At 35.6% G+C, this 23,128-nt stretch overlaps 1 protein-coding gene across 1 annotated transcript in view; it reads right to left on the bottom strand.

The window, feature by feature from the left end:
• Nucleotides 1-23,128, bottom strand: part of IMMP2L (inner mitochondrial membrane peptidase subunit 2) — an 885,960-nt gene that overhangs the window by 266,087 nt on the left and 596,745 nt on the right. The window contains 1 exon segment of the mRNA XM_030308243.1: nt 11,575-11,640. Within this exon segment, the coding sequence (XP_030164103.1) occupies nt 11,575-11,640 (66 nt within the window).

The following is a 23,128-nucleotide window of genomic DNA, read 5'->3' on the forward strand; positions in this document are numbered from 1 at the left end:
AACAATAGCCAAATTATGGAAAGAGCCTAAATGTCCATCAACTGATGAATGCATAAAGAAATTGTGGTTTATATACACAATGGTGTACTGCAGGGCAATGAGAAAGAATGAAATATGGCCCTTTGTAGCAACATGGATAGAACTGGAGAGTGTTATGCTAAGTGAAATAAGCCATACAGAGAAAGACAGATACCATATGTTTTCACTCTTATGTGGATCCTGAGAAACTTAACAGAAACCCATGGGGGAGGGGAAGAAAAAAAAAAAGAGGTTAGAGTGGGAGAGAGCCAAAGCATAAGAGACTCTTAAAAACTGAGAACAAACTGAGGGTTGATGGGGGGTGGGAGGGAGGGGAGGGTGGGTGATGGGTATTGAGGAGGGCACCTTTTGGGATGAGCACTGGGTGTTGTATGGAAACCAATTTGACAATAAACTTCATATAATGAAAAAAAAATAAAATAAAAAAAAAATAAATGGTTTTGTCTAGGTCACCAATTATTGTTACCCAATAATATGCTCATAGTACTTTTGTGTGGGCTACTCCTAGGGCTGTTGTTTATAATTTAGGGCTTAATAGATAAGCAGTTCTGGAGTTGCCACGTTTCCAAATACCTACCTAGTAGAGACATAGGAGTATATTATTACCATAACATCAGTATATCTGTGTAATACACATATTGGGAAATGTAAATTCTTATAGATATATCTGAAGTATATATTTTTTCTTTATGGAATATTCAAGGCAAAATGCTATTACATAAATATTTTTTCTAATCTTTTCAATCTGCTACTAGGATATACACAACACCATATATACCTCTGGAAGCGTGATTAGGAGTACTAGAAAAAAGGACTTTTTCTTTTTACCCCATATGCTCCAGTATTGTTTCAATTTTCTAAATTATACTAAGCCTGTATTACTTTCGCAGTTAAGGAGGAGACTATAAGTCTCCTTTTCATCTCAAACTTTAACCAGAAAGGTGAACACAACACAGCTCAGCTCCCGAGGTAAACCAGATAGTTTCCCTCCAGGGAGGCTCCGGCAGGCAGCCTTAGGACATTTTCTTGGTGGCAATTCTCTTGTTACATTGTATTTCTGTATTTTGTTGTCTTTCTACCAGAGCATAAGCTTCGGGAAGGCAACAACTATCTACAGTGTTTAATACTTCTAACCTCAGAATCTCAGACAACGATTATCACCTAGTAAATACCCAAGGCACTCAATAAATAATGAGTAAATCAGGACTACTACTAAGAATATCTAATTACTGAATACATCCTTATGTGCCAAGCACCGTGCTAACCAAATTACATCCATTACGTTATGTAATCCTGAAGAAAACTCTATGGAGTATGTACTATTATAATTTCCACTTTACAGGTAAGGAAAGTTAAGTTTAGAAAATTAAATAATTTGGCAAAGTAACATAAGAAGCAGCAAAGCTGGGATACAAATCAAGGAAGTCTGAATTTATAGTTTGTGCTCTTAACCTTTACACCACAATGAATGATACATGACTATGCCTGAAAGAATAAACAGTGAGAATGTTCATATCTAAGGAAGAATCCTATTCAAGAGACGGGTAGCCTAAGGTAGAAAATGAAACCAAAGAAACCACTTATGGGGGCAGGGAGAGAATCACACACTATACTAGCTGTCACGATTATGAGAAAAAGTAATTCAATCTAAATAGTCTAGTGACTTCCGGCAACCGTTGCATCCTCCTACATGAAAGCGTGTACACTATGTTTGGGGAAATGCCTCTGGAAACCTCCCTACACTGCTCAATTGATTACAGAAATAATTTTGACTTTAAAAATCAAGATCAACATTTTTACATATAAAATTAAAGTGGCTATTTTTTGATGGTGAGGAAGAAATACCTATTGCTAATGCATATAGTTTTATTAGCCATTCCATTTTTATTCACTGATGCAGCAGCAGCATGATAAATAATTACCTGTAATTACATAAAAGAGAGAAAATTTCCACAATGTCATGGGTTACCTACAAATCTATAATTCTGCAGTAAAGAAGAATTATCATTCTTTCAAGAAGAAGGAAGGAATGTCCAGAAGATATTAATAATTTCTCAGGTTGACATGAGAGTGAAACTGATGGTTTTTCACAAAAGCTTCTAATTTAGCGGTAACTAACCCTTATTGGACAGACCCTGGGACACTTAATTTCATGCCCAAGGCCTTATCTATTAAGTAATAGTGTTGTTCGGACCCTAAGTACTAAATACAAATGTGCCATGCCATTTTGATTTGGGAAAATTCAGAATTCAAACTAAACCAGGCTTATGAGCCTCAGAAATTTGTGAAAGCCTTCTGTTCAGGTTGCTAACAGCTAAGGCCCAGTGTATAAATATCCTCCTGTGTTCACAAGCCACCACCAACCCGGGTGGTGGGAACTATAAAATAAAACCACTGGCTTCCATGCTCTAAAACATTCTATTTAGCAATCTTTATCAGGATCCTGGACATAAGTTTCTTTCCAAATTTCTTTTTCATTCTGTCCTTGCTTTTAGGACAGAATGCAGTCCTAATTCCTAATCTGCCCAAAGTGTCATAAATCAATGCAAGGTCTTCAAAGACTGCTACAGAGACATATTAGGCTTCTATTATTCAGAGCTACTGCACAAAAAAAAAAAAAAAAGAAAAAAGAAAAAAGAAAGAAAAAGAAAAGAAAAAAAGTTATTAAACAAGCATGATTTTTAGTTTTACTGGAGAAAACTCAATTTAGTTCTGTTTTTCTTCCTATAAAGCTTCATCATTTCCTGGAACATAATATGATTCAACCATCTGTGATAGGCTGGTATTGATTTCCGTATCTTCAACAGCACATTTAAAATCAACAAGCTTTAAAATGTTTAATTTCTAGTGATTCAATTGAATTTTTTTCCTAATACCAGGAAGTTATTTTTAATAAATTAGGGTGTTTTGACACTTTACAATAGAGTCTCTAGACTTGAAGAGGAATTATCACTTAAATATTTTGCAGTGAGAGAAGTCTCATGCCTCTCTACCTCAGAATATTTTGCAATATCAATAATTATTACAGAAAGTCTTGCACTGTACTTTCTAGCATGGAAATGCCTGTGTTGTGAGCAGGATGTGCTTTTCCACAACACCATTGATCCTGCCTGACCTAAGGCCTCCCTGGACAGGAAGTGAAGTGACTCTGTTTTCTATGAACACTTCTTGGACTCCTCCTGAACAAGGAGAGCCACAGACTAAAGGAAATCAAATTATGTAAAGTGAATGAATGATAAAGTAGCTTCTATTTCATTGGCAGGGTGACCATTTGTTCCAGTCAGTCTTGGCCACCACATTATGCTGATTGATCCAACACAGTAACCATCCCCTTTCACTCCCAAATGTGTCCTTCTTTAGGTGATAAATTATACGGTTACCCTCTTCACTGGTGACTCACTTCACTGAGGTTGCTAACTACACAGAATCCCAGATTCCAAGTGTCGTAAACTGTATTTCAGTAGGTAAGAAGAGAAATGATAATAGACTTCGTTTCTGACAGGGCTGAGAAAATCTGTGAAACAGAAATACAAGTGCCCAACAAAAAATGTTGATGCCTTACAAATTTCAATTGTGGTTGATTCACATTGACTTCCTGCAGTTTGGTGCTTTCTATTCATTTTATCTTTTTCTAAAACAGTCCTTCTATGTGAGTCATAACAAATTAATAAGAAAAAGCAAATAACTATGAAAAATATTTTGGTGGAACTAATGGCCTTGTCTAAATATTACTTTCATCAGCTTTTTACTGTTTTTGTTATAGATAAGTAGGCGCATTTGGGTTAACATGAAAATGACTACATTCCTAGCTAAGTTATCCACACAATCGAGAAACTGCTTTGTGATGTTAATTAATGTGGACATCCTGACAGAAAGTTCAGACTTGCCAAGTCACCTCTTTTATGGTCTTAGAAGTATTTGGCTGAATTCGCTGAACAAATACTTCAACTGTACTTTTGCCTTGTCAATATAATCATAATGACTGTGATTACAAATAATGTGACTACTTAAATGAGTCACTCTGAAAATATCAAAGTAGTCACCATTCATGTCATAAACAAGGATACTTAACTACTTTTAGAGGAAGCTACATATTATTTCCTCAAGAGAGAAATACTTGGACCCGTTACTTGGGTCAGACTGTCTCCCTTTAGTCTTTCCTCCATACAGCAGATAAAATGATCCTTTAAAAATGCCAATCATATCTTATCAGTCATGGTTCATAACATTCCACAGGCCTGCCATCTTACTACAATAAAATCCAACATCCTTCCTATGAGCCACAAAGCTCTGCAAACCTCTTACTCCTAGTCTCCTACCTCAGTTTACCTCATTCAGTAGGGTCTGATATGCTGGCTTCTTGCAATTCCTTAAACTCACTTTATGCATATACATTTCAGGATTACATTTGTTATTTCTTTGGTCTGAACTTCCTTTGTCCTAGATACTAACATGGCTCTCTTCCTTTTTCCCTTAATTTAGAAGTTTGCTCAAATATCTTCTCATTAGAGAGGTTGACTATGAACATCCTACCTAAAGTAGCAGTTCCAGACCCCTGCTCTATACTTTTTTTCCTACTTTATTTTTCTTTAGTACTTTGAGCTCATGGCATTGCATTATGTGTTATGTATTTGATGATTATCTGCTTCTTTTTTTTTAATTTTTTTTTCAACGTTTTTTATTTATTTTTGGGACAGAGAGAGACAGAGCATGAACGGGGGAGGGGCAGAGAGAGAGGGAGACACAGAATCGGAAACAGGCTCCAGGCTCCGAACCATCAGCCCAGAGCCTGACGCGGGGCTTGAACTCACGGACCGTGAGATCGTGACCTGGCTGAAGTCGGACGCTTAACCGACTGCGCCACCCAGGCGCCCCAATGATTATCTGCTTCTAACCACTAGAATGTAACCTCCATGAGGGCAGGGACTTTGTCTCTTCTATTCAATTGTGTCTCTCTAGTGGCTAGACCAGTGCTCATTAAATGAATGTTTCTAAGGTCTATAGAACTGATTAAAACAAACGTAACCCAATCATCTAAACTAATTTCACAATTTGTGTGGAAATGTTTTGACTTCTGAATCTGAAGTCCACAATTTCCCCATTGCATATGATCTTTAAATCAATTTTTTCTGAAAATCATATTTCATGTATTGTTGGTAAGAGTATAAACATATTGGTAAGAGTGTGAAACTCTTAGGAGGGAAATTTAGCTGTATATTAGAACTAAAAATAACAACAACAACAACAGCAACAGATGTTGACCCAGTATTTCTACTTCTAGCTCTCTGTTTTACAACAATAAACACACACATGTCCAAAAAAGTATGTGTGCAAGGATGTTCATTATAGCATTTTGAATTTTTCAAATTTGTGTTATTTCTGTAATTTAAATAAGTAAGTAAATAAGTGAGTAGGTAAATCTTCCCCAGAGAGTAATGTCAAAACAACTACCAAGGAGAAGAGATTATAGTTTTCTTGAACATGAGGTTTCAAAGGGTAATTTTGAGCAAAGTGAATGCTAATCACAGTGATCCAATTTGGGAGGCCTCACACTATATGCCATACCTGCGAGCCCCTTCCAAGGGGTCCCTTATAGCCGCAGGGTCTGTACTAGGCAACTGGCCAACACAGCCACACTGGCCAGACCAAGGAAGGGTGCCTACCCCAAAGGCAGCTGGTTTATTGGCCGACCAGTGGCCTGTCAGGTGGGCATATCCTAGATCTACACCTCAAAGGGACACACTCCTATTCTCTCAGGTAGTTTAAACAAGAGGCAAACCCAAGGAAGTCAGCAGTTAGCAATGGGGCAGAAGCCAACTGGAACCCAACAAGATGGGCAAAAGTAACACGCCAGCAGACAGAGGGTACAAATGAACAGAAACCAGTAGTCCTGCTGAACTCCCGTTCCGATTCTTCAGTGAGGCTAGGCTGATCCCTGGCTTCTAACACCCTTCCTTCCCCAGGTAGAAACAGAACATAATTCAATCATCTGCTGAATTACCTTAATAAAAAAAGTGCTCTTTAAACTATACTTTACTACATATCTGTTTTTTTTTATAACTAACAGAACATTAAATTGAGGATTAAATTAAGACTTTGAAGTGCTTAGCTCTGAAAAGATAATCGTTTCCTCTCTACCCTCTAATTACGTGTAATTCACAATAAAAATACTACAAAACCCACAATAAGGGTAACTTGAGTTGTAATCAGTCAAAACTTTTTTCTTTGATCATTTTATGATATATCAAGTTTTTTCCAAAAAAAAATAGAAAGAATTTGGTGATGTGCATTTATGTTTAGCTTGCCTACTAAGAAATCAAGCATTATCCAAGTTAAAAGTGGGAATGGAAAGTCCACATTACAGATCAAAGCACCCTGTCTTCTACATGTTAGGACACCAATAGACAAATGATTTCTAGTGGTAGACAGAAAGCAAATTTAAAAAATTTTTTGTATATGTTTTGGCATTGAAAAAATGTGTCATAGAGAAAAAAAGGTAAGCCTAATAGTAAATAATACTTTATTATACTTAAATACCTGTTAATATTTATAAATGCTGTTAGAAATATATTATAGGAATTATTCCATTATTTTTTAATAATTTTTAAGTTTATTTATTTATTTTCAGAGAGAGAGAGAGTACAGGGGAGGGGTGGAGACACAGAAGGAGACACAGAATCCCAAGCAGGCTCTGCACTGTCTGCGCAGAGCCTGATGTGGGGCTCGAACTCACCAACGGTGAGACCATGACCTGAGCTGAAGTCAGACGCTCAATTGACTAAGCCACCCTGGCGCCCCAGGAATATTTTCAACTATTAATTTAAAACCCAGGAAGACTATAATTCTTACATACCAATATTTCAGAGGAATAAAATTTTAAATTTTCTTTTAAAACACCAAATACAAAAATTATTTTCTCTAATCAATTATCAAATAGTTTTTAGAGGCTACATACTAGGAAAGTCTTGAGCCTTGACACTTCCATTCTGTATGCTATTCATGGGTTCATGGTAGAGGTGTAGTGAAGGGGGACAGAAAGGGACATATGTCCAAAGAGTTAATTTTCAGGATTAGAACAAAGAAGCCAGACTTTGCACATGGGTTGCATCAGTGGGGGGAAAAGGTATAAATCTCTTACATCCCACCTCCCTTTTCTTCATCTCCCAACCCTGTGCCGATAATCCTCCCTCCAGCTCTGCCTCCCCTCTGTGAACCTAATACAGTATTTACATTTACTGAGGAAAGAACAAGCCAGGTTTTTTCTCAGGGAGGTCTGTTGTAGGATTTCTAATTGTACAGAGATTTTTATGTCTGACCAAGTTTTATAATCTTGCGTTGACTCTTCAGCTCTAATCAATATTGATACATCTGAATTAAAACTGTCTTCTCTTTGTATTATACTATAAAATGAATCCCTTGGCATTCCTAATCTTGTTAGATTATTTGACATAGATAAAATTTTTGCTTCCTGTGTTGACCAATTCTTTTATTTAAATAACTTCACTGAGATGTAGTTCATATAACACATAATTTACTCACTTAAAATGTACATTCACTGTTTTTAATATATTCACAGAGCTGTGAGACTATCACAATTTATCTTGGAATGTTTTCATGTCCCCTACCAACCAACCAACAAACAAACCAACAAAAACAAAACACAAAACACAAAAACCTACTATACCCATATCTTTCATTCTCCTTCTTTATGCCTCTATTTTCTGTCTCTATAAATTTGCCTATTCTGGACATTTCATACACCATAAATAGAATTAAATTGTATATGGTCTCTTGTGATCAGCTTCTTTCATTTAACATAATGTTTTCAAGCTTTGCTAACTCATTCTTTAAATGGGATTTGCATCATATCCACACTGTTTTCCAAATATTAAAAGAATATTTTGTATATTTATGCATGTATGTCAAATGGTTTTCCAAATTATTTCCCTTCCCAGTTCCCAGATATCAGAAGGCTAGATAGCCTCTTCAAAATAAAAAAAAAAAACACACAGTCCTCAGATTCTGCAAATTGAAAATGCAAATCCTCCAGGTAACAAAAACTAAACTCTTTGATATTAACACACTTACACCTAACTAAAATCGCATTATTATACATGCACATTCATCCTCCCCCCAAAATGCCCAATCTATTTAAGGTCTCAAAATCAAAGGACTTCTTATAATTCAAAATATTAAATAACCAGTACAAAACAAGCAAATGCGTTGAACAGACGCTTCACTCAAGAAGATATATAAATGGCACATAAGCACATGGAAACATGCTCAACATCAGTAGCCTTCAGGGAAATGCAAATCAAAACCACAACAAGATTCTATTTTATATCCACGAGGATGGTTATAATAAAAAAATATTCATAGTACCAAGTGTTAACAAGAGTACAAAGAACCTCAACCCTTTTTACACTGACTGTAGAACATAAAATACAATAGCCACTTTCAAAAACAGTTTGGTAGCTACCAAAGTTAAACATATATTTCACCAAAATAGCCAGTATCCCTAGGTATATAGGTGTTTTAACAATGATATATGTGAATACTTCTCAGTAGAAATAAAAACATATTTCTACCCAAAGACACAAATGTCCATAACAGTGACACAAATGTCCATATCTTTACTTATAATATCCCCAAACTGGAAAAATCCTAATCTTCATTAACTTGTAAGTACACAAACAAAATGTGGGATGTCCATACATAGAATATACTTAATAATAAAAAAGCACAAACTACAGATATTCACACATTGGAGGAGACAGAAAAAAAACCATTCTGATATGTGGTGGAAAAAACACAGATATAAAAGACTACATATTGTATAATACTGTCTAAATAAAATTTCTAGAAAAGGCCAAACTATGGAGACATAAAGCAGATCCATGGTTGTCTGGGATTGGCCACTGGCACTGGAGTAGCTTCAGTTAAGTGCAAATGGGAGGAGGGAATTTTGAAGGTAATGGAAGCTCTCAAAAACTAGATGTGGTGAGGGTTGCACTATATTTATATATAATAATATATATATAATAACATATATTATATATATTATATACAATAATGTTTATAATAAAACATTAAACTATATTTAAAATGGGTGATTTATACAGTATATAAATTATACATCAATAAAGATATTGAAGAAAACACAAATATTCATAAATGTAAAGCATTCAAACAATACCTCAATATCTCCATTAATACCGTGCAGACTACCAATGAACAGGAATTCATGACATGAAAGTTTTGCCCATTCATTCCTATATCAACAAGTTCTCAAATTGTTTGGTCCTTTATACTCTAAAAATAATTTGTACTCTTAAAAATAATTGAGGATCTCAAAGAACTGTTGTTTATGTGGATACCATTTGTCAATATTTACCATATTAGCAAATATACTCTGTCAATATTTACCATATGAGGAATTAAAATGGCAAATTAAAAACAATGTTATAGCATCACTTCCAACAATAGCCAAATTATGGAAAGAGCCTAAATGTCCATCAACTGATGAATGGACAAAGAAATTGTGGTTTATATACACAATGGAATACTACTTGGCAATGAGAAAGAATGAAATATGGCCATTTGTAGCAATGTGGATGGAACTGGAGAATGTTACGCTAAGTGAAATAAGTCAAACAGAGAAAGACAGATACCATATGTTTCCACTCTTATGTGGATCCTGAAAAACTTAACAGAAGACCATGGGGGAAGGGAAGGAAAAAAAAAAGTTAGGGAGGGAGGCAAACCATAAGAGACTCTTAAAAATTGAGAATAAACTGAGGGTTGATGGGGGGTGGGAGGGAGGGGAAAGTGGGTGATGGGCATTGAGGAAGGCACCTGTTGGAATGAGCACTGGGTATTGTAAGGAAACCAATTTGATAATAAATTTCATATTAAAAAAAGATAAACTAAATAAACATTAAAAACATTAAAAAAATTAAAAATAAATAAAAACAATGTTATAGATTCAATCTAAAATAATAACAAACCTATATGTTAACACATAAAAACAAATATGTTCAATGAAAAGTATAATTATTTTCCAAAACAAAATAAACAGAGTTGAAATCAGTGGCATTTTTTATGTTTTTGCCAATCCGTTTCGTGTTTGGCTTAATAGAAGACAACCATATTCCCATATCTGCTCTTGCATGCAATCTGAAGCAATGTCTCACATCACACAGCCTCTGGAAAACCCCACTGTATACTCAAGAGAGAATAAGAATGAAAAAGGCAAACAGCATCTTAGTATTATTAGGAAAGTAGTTCTGATCTCACTGACCCCCACAAAGGGTCTGGGGAATGCTTAATACAGTTACTTTAGGATTAAGATTATTGGAAAACAGGATCAGGAAACTTTCTGAAAATAATTTTCAGAGCATTTTGACCCCTACATTGTATATACCTGACTAAACTTACTTAAAAGTAAGCAATCAAAATGAGACACATCATGCCACATCAATACTTACTTGTTGAATCTCAAATGCTGTTCTAGATTCATCAGCAAGTAAAATAAATAAGACAATACTACAGATTGTTAAAATACCTGATTGTTAGATTGTTATTTTCTTTTTTTTAAGATTATTTATTTATTTTATGAGAGAGAGAAAGGGAGGGGCAGAGAAAGAGAGGGAGAAAGAGAAACCCAAGCAGGGTCTATGCCATCAATACAGAGTCAGACTCGGGGCTCAATCCCACCAACTGCGAGATCTTGACGTGAGCAGAAATCAAGAGTTGGACTCTCAACCAACTAAGCTATGCAGATAAATTGCCCCTACATTGTTATTTCCTAAAGCTACTATTTTAGTCATGGATTCAGAAGCTTTTGTTTTATATCCTTTCTCGTTTTCTACCATTGCTATGAGTCTGAAAGCTCTGACCTAGTTTCTGTATATGCTTGTAAAATAATAAAACATTTTTGAATTTTTCTAAAATAAACCTCGATACCATAATCTAAAATAATCATGCTAATTTTAATATTTGAAAAATAATTATTTAGTTGTTATTTTAGAAAACATGACTACATTAAATTGAATTAGTATTTATTTCTCCTGTGCCTCACATTTAAAGAATAATATAATTGGGGCACTTGGGTGGCTCAGTTAGTTAAGCTTCTGACTCTTGGTTTAGGCTTAGGTCATGATCTCACAGTTCATGGGTTCCAGTCCTGCATTAGGCTCTGCAGTGATAGAGCGGAGCCTGCTTGGGATTCTCTCTCTCTCTCTCTCTCTCTCTCTCTCTCTCTCTCTTTCTGCCCCCTCCTTTCTCTCTCTCTCAATGAAACAAACAAACAAACAAACATTAAAAAAAACAAAAAAGGATGATAATGTAATCAAAAGTTTCTGTGTGCCTTCTATCCTGAAATAGTTGGAGATGCTCGCTAAAAATGTACCAGTTCATTTGGGATGTCTCCAAAGCTCTGGTCCTCTTTGAACTGAGTTGTACTTCCCAAGGAACATGACTTAAAACTTGACAAAATTCCAGAATTTATAACTTGAACTCAGTGTAAGTACTTACTTGACAATATCTCCTTCAAGAGCAATCACTCTTTTAATGATCTTCTGTTCTGGGTTTTTAGGGGACCTAGAATAAAATAAGATTATACAATCAGTTATGTCTCTATTGTTTTAAGGAAATGAAAAGAAATTCTGCAACAAAATAAGCTATATTAAAATCATTACAGAATCCTTTGCACCCATGACGTGGCCTCAGTCCTACTTAGGTCCCCAAAGTGATATAAAGCTACTATTGAAGTAATTCTCATTTTAAACCTTTGGAGGAGAAGCCATGATGACAGTTTATTAAAATAAAAAGTAGAGAAGGATAAGAATTTTAGTATTAAAGCTAAGTACTTGCAAGAGAGAGGATTCATATATAAAGAAAATTAGATGTTTCTTTAAAATCACATACTTAAAGTTTCTTTATTTCATTTAAAATAAACAATGGAATTTTAGTTAAATCCACAAGAAAACGAAGAAGATGAGAGGTGTTTAAAAAGATCAGAAGAGTCTTTTAAACTGCATTCAGGTTTAGTCATTTGAAAACTCTGTAATTTGGAGCGCTAAAACAAGGGTATTGACATCCCACTCTATCCCTAGAATCTCACTCTGCAGAAAGCCATGTCTGCCCTGAGTAGCCCTATGGAGAGACTCATGTGTTGAGGAAATGTCTGCCGACCATGTGAGTGAGCGTAGCAGTAGAACCTTCAAGCCTAGTCAAGTGCTCAGAGACTACAGCTCTGGCCAACAGTGTCACTACCATCTCCTGAGAGACCGTGAGCCAGGCCACCCACCTAAGCTGCCTTTGCCTTCGTGATACTCAGAAAATGTGTGAGATAATAAACATTTGTTCTTTTAAGCTTCTAGATGTTGGGAAAATTTGTTACACAGCAAGGGCTAACTCAGTCTTACTAAGGCCAATTTCCTGCCAATAATGTTTTAAGTCTTTTAACAGACACATTTCAAGGAACATCTCATATCACATAAATGATCATGTAATATGATTTTGGAAATCAAAGACAGATAAAAATATTTTCAATTCAAGTCACATTTTGAATTGAGTTGCTTTTGAAAAAGGAAGGTAAATGCACAAAACTGAAAAGATTAAATATATTCAAAATGTAACACTTCATCAAAGCAAATATGCAGTTTCAATAAGATTTATATTTCACATTATATGTTGCTGAGAAAATGAAATCATCTAAATCATTTGCATCTACTTGTGAAAATTAGTCTCACGTTTTTCACTAAATTATAAGTATTCTTTATTTTAAAAGGAAATTTGGTCAGAGTTTTTGACTGAACTGTCCCTTTCACTGAACTGACTAACTGTTACATCTCTATAATTTTACTGTCATCTGTGTGCAGCTAGAGTGAGGGTTCTTGGAACAGTGAAACTGAATAAATTGTGCAGGACCACTTACAGACATTTAGGAAATTCCCCTCCTTTGTCTCTTTGTTTTAGATAACCAGAAATGTATAAAATGATATTCAGCCTCTGTGATCACCAAAGAATTGCATATTAGAACAATGGAATGCCATTTTCCTATTACACTGACAAACAAATAATAATGATAACAACAACAACAACAATTGTAATGCTAGTAATACAGTTTGTTGTTGAGGGTCTAGGGACATGGGTACTCTATGTATAAAACATATGGTAATGTAATCATGCATTTCCATAAAACAGTGACAAGATTTTATATTCTTTTCAACATGACAATTGTAGTTTTAGGAATTAACCCTAATGAAACAATTATGAACATATGCAAAATTTTAGCAGTATGGATGTTATCTATTTTTAAAAAGAGAAAAAAATTCTGGGGCGCCTGGGTGGCGCAGTCGGTTAAGCGTCCGACTTCAGCCAGGTCACGATCTCGCGGTCCGTGAGTTCGAGCCCCGCGTCGGGCTCTGGGCTGATGGCTCAGAGCCTAGAGCCTGTTTCCGATTCTGTGTCTCCCTCTCTCTCTGCCCCTCCCCCGTTCATGCTCTGTCTCTCTCTGTCCCAAAAATAAATAAACGTTGAAAAAAAAAATTAAAAAAAAAAAAAGAGAAAAAAATTCTAAGAGTAGATTAATAGTCCATCCGCATAATAAAATATTTACCAGTCATTAAAATATTATAAAAGAATTTTTAATGATGTGAAAATATCAACATAATGCATAGATTGAAATGGAAGCTAGAAAATAGTATGCATACTGTGACCTCACATCTGTAATTAGAGAGAGATAATGTACATGCAATTGTACAGGGAAAAATCAGGAAGGACATAAAACCAAAGTTGGGGTGTAGGGAGTTCTGTAGCTGATAAAAAAAAAAAGTGTGCCTAGAGTTTTTGGTTCAGATTTGTGGGAAGTCTATTAGCAGATGACAACTGTTGGTATCATATGACATTACCTAAGAAGAAATGCCCCAAGAAAGGCGTGAGACCTGAACTAATCGCCAAGTTCCCCCACCTCACACTGATGCGGTATTAATGCCAATGAAATAATATGAAAAGCAATCCTTATCACTGTAAAACAATATTTTATGCCAACAACTTTTAAGCTCTTGAGGTGCTTGAAAAGAATTTTATGTTTTAAAATAATCTATATTTTAAGATCATGAGGCAAAATAGAATATGCAAAGTGAGCTATCTGTATAATTAAAGTCTTATGAATTACTATTTCAAATATATCTATAAATTTTAATGTAATATTAAACTCATGAATCTAATCAAAAGATTCAAAATGAAAAAAAAGCTATTACTAACATTAATCCCATTACTGCTCAAAATCTATATCTATATTTTAATCATTATGCTGTTGAATATACTACTTTCATGTAAGTAGAAGTGGTATGAGAGTTATTATAGATTTACATTGTGAAAGTCATTGAACTTCCCTTTGTCTAAATTTCCTTGGCCATTTGCCCATCTCCTGGGAAGTGTGAAGAATAACAAGCGAAGGATTATATGCCCTCCTTTAGGGATACGATATATGGTGTCCAACAAATACTAAAATTTGCATTTAAATTTGTAATTTCAGTGTTTTCATAATAAGCATTGTTTTACATTATTTATCTCTGGATCCTGACTTTTAAGCATTCTGTCATATGCTGATGATTTAATTAGGCACGTTTCCTCCAGAGGCTTGGACAGGATTCCTAGAATTATCCGCACAGGGCTCCGCACATGAGTTTGGTGTGGCAGAATGGGTGGTTGTCTAAATGCAAAGGCTGTCGGGAGGAGAACAGGATGCAGCACGGTCAGTGCATTTCTATGACACTTAATGTTCTTGAATTTCACTTCCCATCTTGATAAAAATGCTGTTTTCACCCTGTTACAGGACGGACAGAGCCATGTCTTAGGTCTCATAATCTCTGGAAACGATTTCATGCTCTTGTATGTTCTTTCTGTACACTGTAATTTTGATCCTGTCTGGAGCACTAGGAAGGTACTTTGGAATACTCAGGAGATGCCCTCTTGAGTTTTGTGGGGATGGAAAGATTAGCAAGTGTGCCACGCTCTCTGTTCCTGCTTCCATCACACACATACCTTAATCCTGTGTCTAGGCTCTCACTCTTCTCCCATTTATAATGAAATCCTAAAACCTCCCTCCAGATTGTAAATATTTTTATGTTTACCTGACTCAGGATTGGCCCAGATTATCACAGAATTAATCTTATTATCAGAAGTCATTTTAATGACAGTCTAATGTAAGCATTGATACCGCAAAAATACCACACTAATTACATATATACAGTGCAGTCTAAATTTTAACTCTTCCTTCATAAGGTAGAAGAACTAATATTCTAGGCATGCCTTATATTAGACAGGGTGTTTTTTACTGTCCTAAAGAATGGCCATGCATTAAAACACATAACTACACCATCACAATAAAAAAATGGGAACATTGCTGTTTGAATCATCAAAATAAGATGTAAAATAAAAAGTCCACTCAACACAGTTATAAAAAGTCATATAAAAAGAAAGTCATATCAAGTGATAACATCCCTCTTCCTTTTGTTTTGAGATATAATTAACATATAACATTTTATTAGTCTCAGGTGTACAATATAATGATTTGATATTTGCATATAATGCAAAATGCTCACCACAATAAGTCTAGTTAATATCCATCACCACACACTTTTTTTTTTAATTTTGGAAAATGTTGCCTGGGTCTGACATGGTTTTCATAGAAGGTTAGAGCTAGAAAGGCCTATGAGTGTATCTAGCCTTTTCCCTGTTGCTTGTGATCTCACCCATGGCCTAAGTGTCACTACTGGGTCGCCTTGTGCCTTGCAAATGTATGAACTGGGGTACAATTTCCATGGGGCACAACCCTGTTACAATGTAGATGGCTGTCACTCTCTTGCTATAAGTGAGCCACTGACTGCAATCATCCTACAGAACCAATATGGGTCTCATTTTCAGGGACATAAGGCCAGATCAGAGGTCCTGCACAAGAAGTCAATCAAATTTAGCCTGTGGAAAGGTTTTGTTTGGTTCATGCATAATTTTGTTTCAATCTTGAACTAGCCAATAAAACAGGAGACTTCACACAAAAATTCTAATTTCTCGTTCCTCTTGAAAAAATAGGAAGATCTGGCAGTCCTAGGCCCACATTCTTGCAAGAAAAAATGTCTGTAGGAGCTGAGAAGCAGAGACTACGGGAGTGCCAGAGTTCCAAGGGCTTGTTGAACAAATCTCTAGTGGCTGAGGGCATGTGAGGTTAGGAATCTCTAGAAATCTTGGCGATTTCCTTCACTTCTATCATCACATAACTACTGAGACAACATGTATAAAATCTCTGGCAGGCAGGCCTAGTACCTCGTAAATAGGTAAATTTTAGAGCTATCTATCTCGTCTTAAAATAAATTCATAAAGGAGATCAATTAGCTGGGCCCAAGCAAACTGTTACAATCCTTCTTTTAGATTCACAGAATATTTGTTTCAAAACCCCTCTTATAATGAAGGGATTTTCACAGACTGTTGAATTAGAAGGCAAGAAAGGCATCTTAACGGTTTGGCCAAACTTTATTATACAATTAACTAAAGAAACATTAAAACTAAATATAATACTATTCACAGTGAAAAGCACAGATTAGTCTTAACTTAAATGGGTATTATCTATAAAATCAAGATAAAAATGAGCAATTTTCAATGTTGAATTCTGTAGATTTTCTTCACTCTCAGTAATATGAACTTTCACATATAACTGCACTTTTAATGATTTTTCTTTAATTCAGTGCAGTTGCATTAATTAGTACTCTCAAAACATTTTACTTTGGTCATCATTTCAGCTACATTGTTGCCCTTACAGACTTTGCTTTGTATCACGTGAATCTTTTAAATTTAAAGAAAACACACTATCTGGACTTACGTTGCCCTTTGGGTCCATTCTTGAAATAAACTCACAAATGCGGAGCTTGTAACTTCAGATATACTTTCGGAATTTGAATATTCTATATTTCAATATAATAGTTATATATTCAATATAATATTAATATAATGGCCAATATTTGTATTTATTATTTTGTATTTCAATCCCAAACAATCACATTTGCCCTGATTTCTCAGAAAGTGCTCCAACCCAACAGGCTCCTTATTATTAAGGGGATTGACAGATGAGGTGGCCAAAGCCAGGTTAATGTTTCAAATGAGCTTTCAATAATAACTGAGTTTTTATGGGGACCAGATCTTGTGGAGAGATCGTGGGAAAGGTACCATCAGGCAGGGGCAGAGAGGGTTAGGTGCATAGAAAATCTTGAGATAAAAGGAGTTTTAGAGCACTGGGGCCAATTTTCTTTAGCATGTTCATATGTAGGATAGGGCCAGAACAGGGAAGGGATGATTTATCCACTTTGGCTATCTTCTCACAGCATAGCCTACCTGAATCAGGCTACTGAGCAGCAGCAAGAGAGTATTTCAGAGAACATGAGAGACTTCAGTCAGAGTTTCTAAGCAATAGAAGAATGTGGCAGCAGGAGCGACAAGCTTGTGTTTCAGATTTATCTTCTACAATTCTTTACACAAATGTATTTTAATAGCACTGATGAAATAACAAAAGCATGGGCTTTAAAGAATTAAGCTGTTGTTTACTGATAAAAATTTTTCTTGGTTAAGTCAAAGACTTGTTTCACTGTCACTAATTAGGATTGTAAGATATTTAATAAGCAAATAGTGACAACTGGCCTTCTTAGTAAATCAGCCTTGATTATGTAAAATCAATTAAGTGTGTATTATGACTTCAATTTCTCTACTTGAAAAGAGATGAGGTCCATTTCTATGTCACCTAGGAAGGACGTTGGGTTTGCAGTTGGTGTTGAGGAGAATAACTACCATGACTTCCAGTGCTTTGAAAAAACCTTAGATGCTTAGCCTCCTGGCCAAGTCTCTGTGATTTCATATTGTTGGAGCAGTCACTGTATCCCTGGGGGTTGTAGCCCTCTGTAAGTCTGCTGTGGCCAAAGAAAAAAGGCATATGCGGATTTCTACAGAAACCATGATTCCATGAAAGATCTTGAGGAGCTGAAGAAGGCTGGTATTGTTTAGAGTGCAAAGTGATTTTGGAGCGTAAAGAATTTCTTTGGGTTGAGTTCTATGGAAGTTTGTCACTGACTCGTGTTCTTAAACTAGGAAACATGAATATTGGGTTATGAAATAGTTTCCCTGGATAAATAAACAATTAACAAATAAAAATAAAAGAGTAGTAATAGTTTTATAATCATGTATTTGATTCTGAAATAAATGTTCTTAACTATGAAAAACTTAAGGCATTCAGTATAATCATAACAATGAGTTCATTTCCATCAGTTTATTAAATTCAAGCATGTCAAAACACAGAACTTTGCAATCTTCAGGTATTGAACATAATTATAGTTCTACCTCACAGTCTAGAACAGGTTGTATGTAAATGAATATATTTATATAGCACATATATAAAATACATGGCATATATGTAAAACATATATATGTATGTGTATGTATGTGTATTCTATCATGCAATATGGCATCTTGCTATTTAAAGAAATTCCTCTGATCTGTAAAGAAACTCCTGGACTGAAAAATACATTCACTGATTTTATTTTGTAAATCTGGGTTTTCACACATTGAATATGCTTAAAGTTGGCATATCTGTGGAACTGGAGGAGATGAATACTTAACATAAATATGTATACTGACTATACTTTTAATTAGACTACCAAAGTACAAACCTTTGTATAAAAGTATTACCACTCTGTGCCCAAAGTACAACATGCACTCAGGAGTACCTGAGCTGTTTCTCCTGTGGTCAATTAGATTTTGCCCCTCTACCCACATTCAGTGAGTATGTCTTTGTAATAGGGTACCAGTTAAGGCCATGGAAGAAAAATTAACCAGTCTTCAAAGGACTCAAACCTTCAAACTAACTTTATAATCCTAATATTGCTAATTGGCTTAATTAATTAAGCTAATTGGCTTTATATCTTTAGCTTCAACCAGGTTAGCAAATAGTGCCACATTCTTTTAGTAGACTTGAAGAACATACAAACCGTGAAACAGCCTGAAAGTACAAGGTATTGACATTTTCTATATCAAGCCATATCTGTATCCATCAACACATCATGGAAAAGGCAGACCAACTGAGATGCAAAACACATACTAGTACCTAAGAGCTGAAGACAAAACACTTACACCGATGTCCAGGCAAGATATTTGCAATAGGTGCACTCACCTAGAGAATGCTATTGGAAGGACCGCCCAGGGGCCAGTCTGTCTCTCACATCCCACTTGCAGTTTGCCTCAATGTTGTCATATTATGGGGTGTGAGATAACAAGCTTAGGGCCTGAGGGATCTTGGTAAAAGCAAAGAGAGGGAGAACAAAGGCAGTCTTGATCATTTAACCTGGAGCCAGCACTTAAGCCCCACCCCATAATTAATTTCTTGTTGGACAAATATCCAAAGGGGAAAAAAAAAGAAACAAAATTATTTTCCTTATAAACATGAAATGAATGTCTTATCTATGGTGAATTAAGTTTCTGAAATCGGCCTAATTGTGTTCCACAGGTGTTTGTGATGAACAGAAGCTGTTAAATTCCATATGCATCCATTAGAGGTGCGCACGCCAAACAACACGGATAGAAGTTCTTCAGTGTGACCTTTTGTGGTCAAATAAAATTGTGAGGTATACACTGATGTGCCAACCTGCTGCCTTTCTGGCTCATGATGATAGTCACCATATGACACTTTGCAAAGTCAGGCAATAGAAAATAAGGAGTTAGACGGGAATGGGGGCATTTCAGTAGCTGCCAACATGGGGGTGAGGGGTTGGATTTTTACAACCAGACAGGCCAATATACCGTTCAATGGACAAGAGCATGGACAGCTGTCAACTGAGGTTCAGGTGTCCTGCCCCTGCTGCTGTCACACTCTAAACTCCCCAGAGCCTAATGCTACTCTGACAAGATGAAGAACAAAAGCCAGACTTCATTTGACTTGAATTACCTTTGAACATTCTTGAGTTTACCCCAATTTGAAAAGAATAAGGTTTTGTTTTCAATAAGAAACCTAAATTCCAGTAATGGCAAAATAAAGTTATATATTTTGGCATACATTATTGTTATGACATGAGAACGTGCACCCATTCTATTTTCTTTATTCCATCACATGTATCAGTAGACTAATATGCTCTCTAGTGACTGTAGTGACATGCACTATTAATGTTGCAAGTATGCTGCTAGATTCAAAATTTCCAGTAAAATTGAGTTAGGTATATGTGTCAGGAGAAGTGAAATTCCACATAATCACTGAGAGTATCGTAATTTCTCTAAAATGCTCAATCTCCTAGAGAATGTTGATAGTATAGAGGTCAAAATATAAGTAGAATATGAAGCATCCTGGCTTGCTTCTGTTCTAACCCTGCTGAAATTATTAATTTTAAAAATACTATATGGTACTATTGCTCTATGGAAGAATTTTAAGTTAGGCTCCAATAACCATACATAATTTGCTCCCTTGAAAATGTCAACTTTATGCCCCCAATAACAAACTGAATAGCATTAGTAAATTGTCTTCAGGGGGAAAAAAAAGGCCATGATATTTTGGGACTTTATAGAATCCACTGCAACTGGTCATCTCTGCAAACAGCAATATCATTTACTTGCTCATCTGGACAGCCACTTACACTGCTCCAGTTTCTAAGCTATCAGAAACTTTTTCTGCATATATATTTTTTCTACTATTTATACTGCAATAACTTATAACTATGACAGTTTATCAATGCTTTAAACTAAAAAAAAATACTAATTTTAAGTTAAATGTCTCTTATTCTTAATGGTATGCATTTAGTTCTAGGTCTCCTAGCATGTATGACCTTATTCCTTTCTGCTGGATGGAGTATATGGAGCTAGAGGAGAGGGGAAGAATATAATGTCTTAGAAGCTAGAAGGGTTTCAATTTAGAAAGAGTTTTTAGTGGCTGAGAATAAATGTCTGTTAGTGAGAAGAGGAAAGTTGAGCACGACAAATGATTTAATGAGGAGTTAAAAGAATTCCAGTTGTTAGATCTTCTTGGTGGATAGACCCCTTAATCATGATATAATGCCCTTCTTCATCTCTTGATATGGTCTTTATTTTTATTTTTTTTTTTTAATTTTTTTTTTCAACGTTTATTTATTTTTTGGTCTTTATTTTTAAAGTCTAGATTGTCTGATATAAGTATGGCTACTCCGGCTTTCTTTTGTTGACCAGTGGCATGAGAGATGGTTCTCCATCCCCTTACTTTCAATATGAAGGTGTCTTTAGGTCTAAAGTGGGTCTCTTGTAAACAGCATATAGATGGATCTTGTTTTCTTATCCATTGTGTTACCCTATGCCTTTTGATTGGAGCATTGAGTCCATTGACGTTTAGAGTGAGTACTGAAAGATATGAATTTATTGTCATTATGTTGTTTATAGAGTTGGAGTTGAACATTGGTGGTGTTCTCTGGTCCTTTCTAATCTTTGTTGCTTTTGGTATTTATTTAAGAGTATTTAAGAGTCCCCCTTAAAATTTTTTGCTGGGCTGGTTTAGCGGTCACAAACTCTTCACAGATAACATGATGCTCTATATGGAAAACCCAAAAGATTCCACCAAAAAACTGTTAGAACTGACTCGTGAATTCAGCAAAGTTTCAGGATACGAAATTGATGCACAGAAATCGGTTGCATTCCTATTCACAAACAATGAAGCAACAGAAAGAGAAATCAAGGAATCAAACCCATTTACAATTGCACCCAAAACCATAAAATACCTAGGAATAAATCTAACCAAAGAGGTGAAAAATCTATACACTGAAAACTATAGAAAGCTTATGGAAGAAATTGAAGAAGACACAAAAAAATGGAAAAATATTCCATGCTCCTGGATAGGAAGAAGAAATATTGTTAAAATGTCGGTACTACCCAAAGCAATCTACATATTCAATGCAATCCCTATCAAAGCAACACCAGCATTCTTCACAGAGCTAGAACAAATAATCCTAAAATTTGTATGGAACCAGAAAGACCCCGAATAGCCAAAGCAATCTTGAAAAAGAAAACCAAAGCAGGAGGCATCACAATCCCAGACTTCAAGCTATACTACAAAGCTGTAATCATCAAGACAGTATGGTACCAGCACAAGAACAGACACTCAGATCAATGGAACATAATAGAGAACCCAGAAATGGACCCACAAACATATGGCCAACTAATCTTTGACAAAGTATGAAAGAATATCCAATGGAATAAAGACAGTCTCTTCAGCAAGTGGTGCTGGGAAAACTAGACAGCAACATGCAGAATGAACCTGGATCACTTTCTTACACCATACACAAAAATAAACTCAAAATGGATGAAAGACCTCAATGTAAGACAGGAAGCCATCAAAATCCTCGAGGAGAAAGCAGGCAAAAACCTCTTTGATCTTGGCCGCAGCAACTTCTTACTCAACATATCTCTGGAGGCAAGGGAAACAAAAGCAAAAATGTACTGGGACCTCATCAAAATAAAAAGCTTCTGCACAGCAAAGGAAACAATCAGCAAAACGAAAAGGCAATCAACAGAATGGGAGAAGATATTTGCCAACAATATATCAGATAAAGGGTTAGTATCCAAAATCTATAAAGAACTGATCGAACTCAACACCCAAAAAACAGATAATCCAGTGAAAAAATGGGGAAAGACATGAATACACACTTCTCCAAAGAAGACATCCAGATGGCCAACCGACAAATGAAAAAATGCTCAACATCACTCATCATCAGGAAAATACAAATCAAAACCACAATGAGATACCACCTTACACCTGTCAGAATGGCTAACATTAACAAAGGCAACAACAGATGTTGGCAAGGATGCAGAGAAAGAGGATCTTTTTTGCATTGTTGGTGGGAATGGAAGCTGGTGCAGCCACTCTGGAAAACAGTAAGGAGGTTCCTCAAAAAATTAAAAATAGAACTACCCTACGACCCAGCAACTGAGCTACTAGGTATTTATCCAAGGGATACAGGTATGCTGTTTCGAAGGGACACATGTACCCCAATGTTTATAGCAGCACTATCAACAATAGCCAAAGTATGGAAAG

Source organism: Lynx canadensis, chromosome A2 (assembly GCF_007474595.2).
Source record: "Lynx canadensis isolate LIC74 chromosome A2, mLynCan4.pri.v2, whole genome shotgun sequence".
Lineage (NCBI taxonomy): Eukaryota > Metazoa > Chordata > Mammalia > Carnivora > Felidae > Lynx > Lynx canadensis.